This window comes from Zootermopsis nevadensis, unplaced genomic scaffold, assembly GCF_977971745.1.
Source record: "Zootermopsis nevadensis isolate Lab colony 2312 unplaced genomic scaffold, Znev_1.0 Znev_ptg000024l, whole genome shotgun sequence".
NCBI classification, from domain to species: domain Eukaryota; kingdom Metazoa; phylum Arthropoda; class Insecta; order Blattodea; family Termopsidae; genus Zootermopsis; species Zootermopsis nevadensis.
In genome coordinates this window covers 9,891,486-9,905,369 of record NW_028259156.1, presented here as the reverse complement: position 1 = coordinate 9,905,369, position 13,884 = coordinate 9,891,486, and the positions used below count along the sequence as shown (strand labels likewise).

The 13,884-nt window shown below is 37.8% G+C and overlaps 2 protein-coding genes across 4 annotated transcripts in view; one reads left to right on the top strand and one right to left on the bottom strand.

Annotated features, from left to right (window-relative positions):
- Positions 1–1,495: 1,495 nt before the first annotated feature.
- LOC110838480 (trypsin-1) overlaps positions 1,496–13,884 on the top strand; it is a 98,421-nt gene continuing 86,032 nt past the window's right edge. For both annotated transcript variants that reach the window (XM_087355440.1, XM_087355439.1), the window contains exon 1: positions 1,496–4,089. In XM_087355440.1, coding sequence (XP_087211566.1) covers positions 4,011–4,089 — 79 coding nt within the window. In that variant the 5' untranslated portion in view covers positions 1,496–4,010. The remainder of the gene's footprint in view (positions 4,090–13,884) is intronic.
- LOC110839308 (trypsin-1) lies at positions 4,990–13,662 on the bottom strand. 2 transcript variants are annotated; one of them, XM_087355443.1, is made up of 6 exons: positions 13,560–13,662; positions 11,549–11,723; positions 10,951–11,156; positions 8,978–9,186; positions 6,112–6,166; positions 4,990–5,234 (listed from the first exon to the last, which is right to left on the bottom strand). In XM_087355443.1, exons 1-6 carry the CDS (start codon positions 13,621–13,623, stop codon positions 5,137–5,139), a joined length of 807 nt encoding a protein of 268 aa, XP_087211569.1. In that variant the 5' UTR covers positions 13,624–13,662; the 3' UTR covers positions 4,990–5,136. The 2 variants fall into 2 exon arrangements, with proteins under 2 accessions (XP_087211569.1, XP_087211570.1); XM_087355444.1 differs by having other exon boundaries at positions 11,651–11,723.

Below are 13,884 nucleotides of genomic sequence, written 5' to 3'. Positions count from 1 at the left end.
AGACATTTTAATTCCAGGCCTACCTGTGTTTCCTAAAACTTGGTTAATGTTGGACAAATTACTTACGTTGTGTATTTCTTTACATACGGATGGTTGATTATGACCATGTGGTAATTTCAGATTGACAATACACAGTTCATTTGAATAGTGAAGAACAGTTCCTTGAATCGATACTCCATATTTTGATTGTTGTATTGGTGATTTTTTTTGCACATGTAGGATTTGAGGTGTTCATGGCGGTAAGTCTGAAGATTGCTGTCTTATGTCATTGCACAACTTTGCATAGGTTTGTTATATATATATATGTGTGTGAACAGGCAGTCTGGAACTGTGTTAATGATCTACAGCAAATAATACTCTACTTGGTGAATGGATTAGTTCTTAGGTTGTCTTCAGTGTGTAGCTTGTGGTAGAACTACTTACAACTGGTACTTAATTTTGAGACCTAATATTAAATTGTTTAAATTTAATTTAATGTTGTGATATATGTGCTATAATGTTCTCAGCATATGTTATTTTTCCTTTGTCCATTTCATGAATTACCATAAGTTATTATGAAATGTATCTGTTGTGTTGTTTCCAAATATCAGCTTGTAGGGTTTGCGTAGTATAAATATGTATTTTTTATTTGCTTGTTCATAACAATTCAAGTGAGCAGAGAATGTAAATTTGCAGGTAGTAAGAGAATTTTCCTGTTAGGAGACAGGAATTTGATCAGTTGTAAGCGAGGATGACTGCAATTGTCACAATGACGTGGACTCTGTCCCTTTTTGTGAGGTTATGGGAGGAGCTGGTAGTTTGAATGTGTTTAATATTTTGAATACTAATTCCAGCTGCTAGGCATTTGTTGTAAAATAAACATTTACCTGAAGTTTTTCAGTCCACCAATTTAGTTAACAACATAGTATATTGCGATATTTGTACTTTAGTCTTAAGATTAACTGTAATCTGGCATTGCTGGTAACATGGCTAAAACATGTATGTCTCTTTTATTTTTTATTGATTTTTATTTCAGTATTCATAAATATTAACAGTATAAGGGTTGATTAACTGAATGTTTTCAGATTGTCTCGGTGGAACTAGCAAAATACCTGCAAGTTTATTTTATTATAGTTGTAGTATTGAAGTTCAGCTGCTTGTGTAAGTTCTAAATATTCAGATGTTTAGTATTTGAAGTATCTGCTACTATGTCAGTGTCATTTCACACAGGTTTTTAGTACTGAGAGATAAAATATTAATGTGTGTAATATTACATTATGACAGAATATCAACAATCTTGAATATAAGATAATTTGTTGGATACATTTGAAACTATTGCTTGAAGTACAGTGACATAGGAACTTCTATTTTTGTTCTGGTTAGTTTTGGTATTTTTGTTTTACTTAAAATTTAGAGTAGCATTTAACCTTTATCATCCATGTTTTGGTGGCTTACGTGTGATTCAGTGACTATCACGCTAGCATAGCACACACCATTAACCCCAAGTTAAAGTCCTACTGGCATAGCCATTGTACAGCGGTTTAAATTACGTGTTCCAGTATAACAATGGTTTGAAATACTAGTGGTGCTAGCTGATAGCTGGCATTTAAATAAATGCTCAGAATGCATAATATCAGAAAATAGTGTAATTATAACCAAAAAAAATGGCAGTTGTAGAAGCCTCTAGAAACATTTTAGACAGACAGTATAAGAATCTGCAAAATATGCAACATTTTAATATTATTATGTTATGGGACGACATAGTTTGCCAATGTATAACCAGCATCTGGTTAAGCAAGATGAGCTGGACCAAAATTTATAGACCCTCTTATTGTTAGCAAGGGCTCTGAATTTTAGATGAATTTCTTACATGTGTGAAAGTAGTATTGGCTGTGCTTATGTATATTTACAGGTACAGGTAGCCCTCGATTTACGATGGGGATGTGTTCATGGACGAACCGGCGTAAATTGGAACGATTTTATAATGTAAATCAATGACATGCGTTCCCAGCACCCAAATATTGACGAGTAATATAATGGAATTACATTTAAAGCCTTGAAATAACGTAAATAAAATAAAGGGAATTTAAAAAATATGTTTTATACACTTACATTCGGCGATGGCGTGATGAAGCGGCGTTAGTTCTGTGACGAAGTCCCAGGTTGAGGATCGTCATGTTTTTTAAAGAAGGCATGCAGTGTGGACTGTCGTGATTTCTTCTTTCTTTCAAAATTTCACGATAAGGCCTCATGGATGCCATAACGCTCCTCTTCGCTGTAACACAAGAGCAGACTCTCATACGCAAAAAGTTTGTATTTCACAAACAGCTTTTACCGATTCATCGATCTCATTGGAGCAAATTCGCGTTATCGAAACATACGTATTTACAGAGATGACTGTATTAATAATTTTTATTCAAAATCAGCGATGTAAGAATTACGATTTAGTATAAGAAGCAGTATGAGAAACATTGTAAAACGTTATAAATGATAGCAAAAAATATATTTTTTTTTCACTTTTTGACTTCCTGGTTTCAAAATCGACGTTATTCTGAATCGGCACAAATCGATAGCTACCTGCATAAGTATCTCTTATTTTTTACTATAGTAATCACTGTTAGGAGCTTAATGGAAGTACATATGTTGAAAAAAACGTGCATGAACACATCTAGAGGTATACATGGTCGGTTTTCAATCTGTCTTGCTGTGTACCTTGTGTGGTCACACATAATGATGACCCGGAAACAAATTATCAACGATGCCCTTGTCAAAATTGGAAAGACAACCAGAATGTGAAACATCTTGCGGTGTGATGTTTTTTAAACCATAAAGAACTGGAGCTTAAATATTGTGTTTGTTATTCATTTAATTTGGTGGTAGACAGCGAAAGGAAAATCTTATAATTAATTTCTAACAATATTTGAATTCATGATCATCATCCCAGCTATATATTGTAATGCATGAAATCATGATAGCATCACAGAATAATTTAGGCTTCATAGCGTATCTGCAACTAGAGGCTGTGCTGTAGCTTAGGCAGTTAGTTGCAGCAAAGGCCTGCATTTGTGCCCAGAGGAGTCCATGTGGAATTTATAGTGGGTAGAGTGGCAATGGGGCACTTTCTCCAAATTATTTGGTTCCCCCCCCCCCCACAGTATCATTCCACTGCTCTGTATTCATCCATGTATCATCTGGAGATGGAAAATGAGCCCGTTACAAGCTGCAATTCCATAAAGACGCGTCATGTCTCTTCATCATACTAACATTGCCCATGGCTTCATGTAAAATTGCATAAATTGTAAATAGGCAACTATAAGGGTATGATAAGAAAGAATGAAAATTATACAATTGATAAACAGAACTAATTTCCATTTGTGGGGAGGGTGCAGAAATAAAGGAGCGGGAAAAAAAATGACATTGAATTGCGTAATTAAAGGACTAGAACAATCGCAGCATATTATTTTGTAGATGACACTACATGTCTCTTACAAGGTCTGATTTATCGGAGCAGCATGACTGGCTCAATGGCGTTGCTATTCATCTTTGCCACGTAAGCTATTGAAAAATTCGTTCACTAGGTAACCAAAGATCACGCTGGGATGACATGACTATATAATCGCTGGCACAGAGTTGAAATCTTCCTGTAACCTCCAACGTTGACGCAGACGACAGGAGCACGGATTTGTTCATAGGGCAGACTTTGTGTAAGAAGGGGCTGTCATCTGTAGTTCTTCATGCCAACTAAACGTGTCACCAGATTTTGCGTATTAAACATTTGAACGTCAGTGCATTAGTACGGTGGACAATTCGAATGAATGGACAGTGTGCTTAATTTTGGATATAAATAACGTACGTGAAAAACCCAGCGTAGGTATAAAATGCTAGGATTTGTGTGTTGATATATAAAGTGTAAAAAATGTTTAATACACTGTAGAGGTAGTAGGCCTAGTTTATCTTAAGGTCATTAATCTCAACCGCAGGTGCGTGTGTGTGTCTAAAAGTGAATAGAACATACCTAAACTCGAACTCAGATGCTAATCAATGAAAAGTCGGTGCTTGAAGATCTTCTAGTTTCTTCCTGCTTCTGCCGCACATCACTAAATTGGTTCGGTAAGTACTCCATGTGAAAATCCGACCGCATCTTATAGACCAATTTTATAACACTACGTAACAAAGCGTTCTATGTAAAACGAAATCCAAAGTACAACATTTATAACCTTAGGTGACATCAAAAGAACAAGACAAGCGAATTTTTTAAAAGTTTTTATTTGATAGGAAGAACTTGCAGAACAGTTTACAGCAAAGGCTAAAAATGTCCATCACCTCGAAGACAAGCGCCTACTGAGATTTTCTTAGCAGTCGGTGTATTATTCGGAACTTCCTTGTCAGGAAACGCATTGTTAACTGCTTCACGAACTGAACATACGATTTCGATGCGAGGTTATGTTCGAAAATGAACACGTTCTGCTCCTAAATACGCCATGCTCGTGGCTCCGTTAACTGGAATAAGCAGCGGCCTTGACAGTCAGAGTGACCATGACTCAATGCGAAAGGGAAGTTGGGAGAGTCTATTACACGGAAATGGACTAATTTTATTTTTGTTGTAAAAATTATGTTCGTTGCTTGTTTTACCGGTTCCTAGAAGGGGTTTAAATCCATTAATAGAAAATCTGTCTTCATATGGAGTTATTATTTACCATCCTTAAACCAAAAAGAGGTGCAGCCTCATTTTATGTATGATTTCAAAAAGTGATAGAAGGTTGAAGTTGAAGCAACTGCGACGATGGTACTGGGTCGCATACACCACATGAATACAAGTAATTTTTCGTTCAATGGATCAACACTTTCATTCATTAGTACATGACTGCTGTTGGGTTACTTTTTAAATGGTACATACTGTACATCTGTGTTTGTATTGTATACGTATTATGGCACCTGTAGATGTAGAGTTTTGAGAGACGTTGTTTTTACAGAATAGGCCAGAGGAAAAAGGCTGAAGAAAGAACTTGGTGAAACATAGCAGTTTATTTGATACTGATTTTACTGCAGACCTGCTTAACAAACGGGAGAAAGTCGGGTAATTTTACGCTTTACAAAATTTGGTTTCATTCAATATTCTTGAAGTATTTTTTTAGCCGAGTGCTTCTGATCCTCATGTCATGTGTTTTCCTTGATCCAGTCTAGAAAATAATAAACATTTGTGTAGATGCCGGGGTATCCAACTTTTCCGCACCCAAATCCGAATGAAACAATTCCTGTGAAAGCAATACAACACATTTAAGTATTTGCCGAATCTGACGACGCCATATGGGGGAATATGTTAATACACGTAATTCATAAATAGAGACACAAATTTTCGAAAAAAAAGTTTTTTTAGTTCATTAGATTATACAGCCGGGACCTTTTTCTTTATTGAGGTATCACTTTCTGTTAATGATTTGTGTGCTTACAGGATATGAACATGATGCTTCTCTTGAATAATTACATGTGATTTCTTTGCTTCCATATGATGAATAGGAATCTAGTAAGAGTAAACACAAATGTGTTCATAAAGAATTAAAAATTTGGATGAATATGCTACTTTATTTAAAGAATTTGCAGCTGACGTTTCTAAATTGCATGGACATTTTAAGATGTTTCAGGTTTTATTTAATATTTTACGTAAGATGGAGGATGGTTAGGATTTTTCATTGTTCTTAATGTATACAATGAAACAGCGAGTGTAATTCACAATTTCATAGCATTCTTCAGAAACTTTCTACACTTTTGTACGCATGTTGCAAGGCGGATGCGTTTTTATCATCTAGCGGATTTTGTCTGTGGTTGTCCATTCTAACAACCTTCATTTTTGACTAATGGTCGCAAGTGATCTATTCCTTCTCTGTGTCATGCGTGTTACGTGCCATGTACATGCCATTATCCTCGACTTGATTACCATAATATCTGGGAAAATTCCCTGATTTTGTAAGGTCTGTTACTAGCATCATAGTATATAATGTTACTAAGTTTGAACATAGGGAATTGTATTATGATAACAGAATCACTCATAGTCAGCGACGGTCATGCTGTTTTGGTGTTTCTGCACTATGTCACGAAAATGCATTTGACGTGACGCAAGGAAAGAGTAAATACCTGTTAGAACGAACATTCCGTTGTCTACTACTTGGAGTGGTCCACCGCTGTCACCCTGCAGAACAATATCAGTGTCAGACAAAATTGTTATTCCTCGTAAGAGAGTAAACTTTTATACGGCCAGTCTTAGTTTAAAAAATATCAGTTAAAACAATTTACTTTTATTATACGCTCATTCTGTCTAATATATGTATCAAGCAGGGCTGTACTAAAATCTCCAAATCCAGCTCTGACTCCCTCATAAAAGCCGAATATGTATTAATAAGAGTAAACCTACTAAAATGGTAAATGGCACCATGAGAGATTTCATCACCACCACGTGAATCATCAGGCTACTGTTTAGACTTATAACCCATATTTAAATATACTTCTAATGGTTATTGCAGAAATCATTTGATTTGTAGACAGTCCTAAGTTACCGGAGCCAAAGTTACAAAGCATTATTCCCACACCATGTGGCTCAACGCGTAGTTGAATCATCCTAAGCGTAAGGCCGCCGGCGGCACACGGTATAGAAAGTGTCCTTAAGATTTTATATCGAGGTCGGAGTCGGAGTCGGTACATTTTTACCGATTCCGATTCCACAGCCTTGGTATCAAGTACTACGAGGCGCGTCCCAAAAGTAAGTTTCCCACTCGTCCCACAGCTAGCAAACCTTATATTGAGCGAAGCGACTGTGCGTACGTGATAGAGCAATGACGTAGCATGGCGCATGCACTAACGGTACTTCCCGCGTTCTCACAGTAGCATCGTTGCAGCTGTTGAAGATGGAGGTTCTTATTCCAGCTCCCGCCGACTGTGAAGTGCGGTCAGTGATAAAGTTTTTGAATGCACAGAGCATAGCGCGAGATCGAAATTCATCGTCAGCTGTGCCGGGTCTATGGGCCTAACGTCATGAGCAAGCAGATGGTGCGTCGCTGGTGCAGACAATTTTCAGCAGGTCGACAAATTGTGCATGATGAGAAGCGCAGTGGGAGGCCATCCATCATTACAGACGACCTTGCGGAGCTTGTGCGGGAACGCATTATGGATAATCGTCGCTTCACAATTACGGAACTCAGCAGTCATTTCCCGCAGATTTCCCGCTCCTTGTTGCACAAAATTGTCACGGAGCACCTGTTGTTCAAGAAATTGTGCGCCAGGTGGGTGCCGAAGCAACTGACACCAGAACACAAAACAAAGCGCATGGAGTCAGCATTGACATTTCTGCAGCGGTACCATGATGGCGGCGACGAGTTTCTGGACCGGATCATCACAGGTGATGAAACGTGGATTGCACACATTACCCCAGAAACCAAGCAGCAGTCAATGCATTGGCGTCACAGTGGATCTCCCTGTAAGACGAAATTCAAGCAGACGTTTTCGGCGCGGAAAGTGATGTGCACGGTGTTCTGGGACAGACGGGGCGTTCTCCACGTCGACTTCCTGACCAGAGGTGAGACGGTGAATGCTGAGCGTTACTGCGAAACACTGCAGAAATTGCGACGGGCCATTCAGAACAAGCGGCGCGGGATGCTTAGTGCCGGTATTGTCTTCCTGCACGATAACGCTAGGCCGCACACGGCTCGACGGACAGCAAGTCTCCTGCAGGAGTTCAGCTGGGAGGTGTTTAATCATCCACCCTACAGCCCGGACCTCGCTCCCAGTGATTTCCATCTTTTCCTACACCTCAAGAAATTCCTGTCCGGTCAGCGTCAGCGTTTTGAGAATGACAGAGAGGCGGAGATGGTTGTCACACAGTGGTTCCAATCCCAGGCGGCAGACTTCTACGACACAGGTATTCAAAAGTTGGTCCCACGGTATGACAAATGTCTCAATTCCGGTGGCGAATATGTTGAAAAATAGCTGGACACTTGCTGTATCTGTTGCAATAAATATTTCCATGAAATTGTGTTTTGTTTCTGTAAACGGCCCCAGGGAAACTTACTTTAAGGACGAGCCTCGTATATACTTCCACTTGCTTTGTTAACATTACTTGTCTTTTATGTTGGTAGGCACGAGTGTTAAGAGGATATAAAAAAAAAGATTATTCGCGAAATACGCCCGATACAATAGCGATGCGCGGGTTGAGGACCACAACGTAGCATGACTGAGTTGGATGCAAAGAAGCTGCGTAAGTTTCGCGAAGATGCATCACGGAAAACTTCTAAAGAAAGCGCAAAGAACGGAGTTGTTTCTTTGGTCTAGAATATTACAGGTTCAAAGATTGCAGAAACTGCCCTGGGTTCGAATCCCAGAGCAGATGTTTCCTGCATCTTGGAAACTATTGACGGGAGAAGAGGGCCGGACGTTTCGAAGTAGATATTTGGCAAAAAACCTTCATAATACTCCAACTCAACATCACCCAAACAAACCAAACCTAACATAACCAAAAGTAATCGAACCCAAACGAATCTAACTTAACGAAAATGAACTAACCTATTGAAATCGAACCATTCCTGACAACCCTAAATTGAGAACCTAAAATATGGACGTAACACAATGTAACATAACTCAAGATAATACAAACTAACCTCTCCTAATCCAGTAAACCCAATAAAGCCTAACCTAACCTAACCTAACCACACCTAACATAACCTAGAGTAACCGATCCTAAACTATGGCATTCGACTATGCGTATCAAATGATCATGCCTACGATAGAGTTTTTGGCAAGAACTAATAAATATAGCACTTTTCGAATTTGTCCTTAGTAGATAAGCTGCGGGTAGTCTGCTACGAAGGCGTTGACTGAAACCAAACTGATTTGGGCTAGTACAATAATGGTGTTATTGGAAACGCATTGATGAACCTTCGGATACCAGAAAAGTAAATATTTATTGACTAGGTGAGTAACTATAATCGTTTGCTTTTACTAGTTGTCTCACCAGGCAGCTGTCTACCCCTCCACCAATAACGCCAGCGCATAAAATTCGTGGACTGGGTATGTTTGAAGGTAGCTCTAATTCATTGCATTCTCTGTTTGTGAAGATCTGAATGTAGGCCCTCTGTAAGGTACAAGGCATTGTGGGGTTATCTTCAGTTGTCTCGCCAAATCCGACTATCTCTCCTACTCGATTCGTCAGATTCCTTTCGACTGCAACACAAACGTACATATTGCCTGCTAAAAACAATAGTGACGTAACTCAGAAATCACAGTTTCGAGAAAAATGCCTTCGAACTTTTGGAGCAACTTCAATCTTCCATTCCTCGTCCGCCATACAAATTTTTCGAGTAATTCCTTTTACTTTATTCACAATATGCTTTGAATTAATGTAATTTGTAAGTTTTCTGCTTTTTGGCTTATTTTTAGAATGAGTTACATAGCTAATGCATGACGTGATGCATAACTTTCAAATACTTTGTGGGGTAATAATGACGTAATACATATTATTTCGTTTTCTAAACCAGTTTATTCTTCAAAAATAATTCGATTTAAGATTACTAAGGCACAGTTGCATAGTAAGCTTTTAATTATAGCAAACTGTAAAAAAACCTTTCAAAACAAAATCTATCAAGATTTACTTACGTTATTCCCATAGATAAAAGGATCTTCTCTCCTCTTGTAGTCATTTTCGGCACTGCTCACAATAAACGCACGTTAGGTAAAACAACCGATAAGAATGAATAGTGACGTAAGTCAACAGTAAACACGTTCAAGTAATCTAGAAAATGACGCATTACTCACGTAAGTCGAAAATATGTCTTTAGTGTTTTAACAAACAATTTTCACAGTTGGTGCATTACTGATGTAAATCAACATCCGTCACTATTGACGTGAACTTACCAATCCTAACGCCATCGAGGTCGGCCGCACACTGTCTTACGTCTCTCATGCACGAAGAGATGGAGCGAAACGTTCCCGACAATAGTGGCGTTTATCGTTACCTAGCGGCATAGGGCGGACCTACACTTCCGCCGCTTATGCATGATTTAAAGGTGAATGTTGCAAGTCTATTTATGGATATAACTCAAAATTGGCGATTTCTGAGTTACGTCACTATTGTTCTCACCAGGCGATATATAAATTCAGAATTAACATCTTTTATCCTTGATAACAAATGTAGAAATAATTCGGTTAATATATTTATATACAACGTTTCTTAGCCTTCCTCTAATTCTTGCCCTTTAGGTTTGCAATTCCGTGATCTCTTCGGTCATAAGTATTACCCATTCTTCCTGTTCTTACTAATAGAGCTTAATCCAACTATGGTTGCGATATCAACCTTTATTGTATTACAATAAGCCTATCAGTTGTTAGGCGCATTTAAAACTAAAATATGCAGAATTACGCATATTACCTTTGCCAGGTCTGTCTGTCCGTCCGTCAGCCCGCGTGTGACAACTCGAGGACAACTGAACAAATTCTCGTGAAATTTCATACTAGATGGTTTTGCACATATTTGTAGATACATTCCAGTTTTGGTTAAAAACGGGACTACCTTGACTGCCATGATTACCTGTAGAATCCCATGTTTGTCTAGAGCTGTACATTCAATTAAGGGCCTTAACTACTGCTTCTTTACTTATGGTTTTGTTTCATTTAAAATACGTACCGTACTTTTCTTTACCAGTCTATGAATTATTTCACTTACCCACGTAAATATTTTACTTTAATTGTTAAAGTCTCCGTAGCCACTTGCGATTATGAAATGTTTTAAATATTTACATTCTTGTACTTGTTCAGTTTCTTTCACAAAATCCCACCATAGATCCTTCTCCTGAATCAGACGATTTTAGGCCACACATCTTGTTTTTTGCTATCTCCTCAGAGTCTGATAAACAGTTCAGATGAAACATTTAAATAATGCACGGAATTTATAATAAATTATCAACACAAAAACTCGTAGCATCTCTTTACCTTTGCCGGGAAGACAAATGGGCGTGTAGTTTGTAGTTTGATTCAACGTTATGATGGCGATATCATAGCTGTCGGTTGAAGTCGTAAAGTTTGGGTTCAGAACGACACTGGAAACCATGAACGTCTGTTGGGTGGACTCGTTCATACATCTGTTGTATATTCCTAGAGTTACACTAAATTTGGATGTATTATTGTCCCCTTTCATCCTGAAAATGTATTTCGTATTATATTAAACAAATTTGGCCACTTTATCTGTATCTACTCTTTTAATTTTAATTTTAATTTTAAGGAATCATTAATGTCCATATCTGAATGGTGCGCTGGAATTTTTTTCAAAATATGCATATGCTAATCTGCTACGCGGAAATGGAATGGACATGCCATCGAGACCTTCGGAGTCCAAATGTGGTTGGGGGGCACTTTTAGTATGACGCAAAATAAATACTGTGAACAAAAACTTTTTCTTTGTGAGAGGAACCAGTGATACTTAAAAATGTCAATGCCACTGAAAGACTCTGGTTCACAAATTTTTAGGGGAATATCTTCTTTGGGAATAATTCTCGCTGGGACATCACCACAGCAACATCTACTTACTTACAAGACAAAACAGTGAGCAGCAGTTATTACATGGTGGCTGTCGATAAGTGTTCCTGAGCATATTGGGGTCGTTTTATCTTCCGGGGGATGCAAGAGTGCGTACCACGGTAATCTGTATCCATCTGCGTCTTCTCCTCCCACTATCCGACCCTGTGGAACCAGCTCGACTCCGCAGTCTATAAATATATATTACGCCATGTGTGTCTAATAAACTAATGTCACGAATGCAGTGCTTGTTAAAGTTGAAACAGGACTTTGTGTTATCTATGCCGAAACCAGATAAATTACTCTATAAGTTTTAATATTAATAGAATTATGAGAAGCAGAAAGTGTTGTGTGCATACACAGTTTCAGTCGTAGAATGTGGAAGAAATTACTTGAGTGTCTTGTGTGTAGATGGGAAGATAATAATAAAATTTGTCTTAAAGAAATAGGGTGTAAGGTTAGGGTCCAATGGCGGGCTCTTATGGACACGAGATTGAACCATCAAGTTCCATAACAGTCGAAATTCCTTAACCAACTGAGAGACAGAGACCTTCTTAATAACAACTCATGGAATTAATTTCTTAGAAACTGACGTAAAATCTGTTGGTTTTGGACTATTCAAATGTTACAATCGCTGTCTCGAATGTTGTTCGTTTCATGCACTTTTATTCACGTTTTTCTATATTGAATTGTCCTGTTGGTGTAGAGGTCTTGTAAAGGGGTGGCCCATCACTCACGAAATCGTAAGAAATGCCAAAAAAGAATTAAGTGTTATATGAACAGACTCTGTACTTGTGACTGCTCTTGTTAGGGGCATGAAATAAAGAGGTTTAAATGGGCAAATTAAGTAGTATACATGAAAGAAACAGCAAGTCCACAGAGGTTGGGAAGTCATTTAGAAAGAGACATCGCTAGTTTGGAATATTCTAGGAGAAGTAAGTTTCTGCTTCTGTTATGACAGTGATGGAATTTTGTATTATTTTTTGCAACTGTATACATTATTTAATCACTGTCTTCTTCACCTTTCTTTCGGAGTTCTTGCCACAGTACAGTCAACTCCTCATGATGACGTAATGATCGGAACTGGTTGACATAAGTAGAACTAAGTTGTGTACTACTCGGCTTCTGTTGGTTCTGTGGTTAGTTAGGAGTTCGGGGTGCTTTGATTTCGGTTGGTTCGAAGAAAGTATGAGGTTTGCTCTGGCTTTTTGTTAACAGCGTGCTAATATTGTTATAAAAACTTAAAATGTATGCTGCTGTAAGTTTATTGATATCACACTCAAGATATAATGACTACAGATTTTAAACAAAGCTGACTTGAATTCATTTTGAACCAAGGACATTAAGTAGAACGCACATGCGATGAAAAAAAATGGCCCAAAAACATTTGGTTACAAATTTCAACTTATATTAAGTAAATGGGTGAGTAAAATTGAATGTATATGCGTTTATATAAGACATATTCAATTTTATTTAGTGTCAATAACTAATATTTTTATTTGTGACGGCTCAGAAAATTTGAATCTTCGCATTGGGACAAACTTGTCCACAACAGTGTTGATACTTTGTGGTACTTTTACGTGAGTGGTTTCTTATGGCATTCTTAAATGTGTTACAAACAAGAATTTTAATGCGTTAATGACAACAAATATGTATAATGGCTCTAAGTATTATTAATTTCACATCCTCGCGTATGGCGATGAGGGATCAGCTTTAAACTCTAGCCACTCAAGTTTACTCTGTTCCACTATACATGGGGGCACAGAGTCGGTCTGGACGTGGTAGTGTACAAAAATACCCTACAGAGAATCGAAATCCGGTCATCCATCACACATTTTATTGCAGTAAATAAGAATATTAAAAATAAATCTTTTGTGCTAGCAGTTTATTTTGAATTGCCATCTTTTTTGTTTCTTCTGCCCATAAAACCCTTACAAATGCTTCTGTGATGTAATTGTGTCATGTCTATAGTTCCAAAAATGTAATGAATTTTACATTAAAACTGAAACAGTGTAATATTTACTCACCTGTATCTGCTTGTACGTTTATTAGATGAACAACAGTCCATAATAAGACTGTACCTGTTTTCATAGTGAAACTACAGACCGAACTGACAATTTTAATACGTAACCATGGGCTATTATCTGCTAGTAGTGTTATCACTTGAGTTGAAACCTTGCAGTGTTTCGTTTCTGCCATAATTAATATTACCAGTCACAAGAACCTTCTAAATGTCACGTAATCTCTAGTTTAAAATATTAAGCAAATATAGTGGAACCTCGTTATATCGCGACTGTGATCATGTCTCCCAATAAGATTACATATGTTTTACACATTTTACATATAACGCGG

Excerpts from the sequence above, each read along its gene's own strand:
- LOC110839308 (XM_087355443.1), bottom strand. The coding sequence starts at position 13,623 with ATGAAAACAGGTACAGTCTTATTATGGACTGTTGTTCATCTAATAAAC. Across the intron at positions 11,724-13,559 it reads AAACGTACAAGCAGATACAG|ACTGCGGAGTCGAGCTGGTT; the intron begins GTGAGTAAATAT and ends ATATATTTATAG. Across the intron at positions 9,187-10,950 it reads CATTTGTCTTCCCGGCAAAG|TCGAAAGGAATCTGACGAAT; the intron begins GTAAAGAGATGC and ends TTTGTGTTGCAG.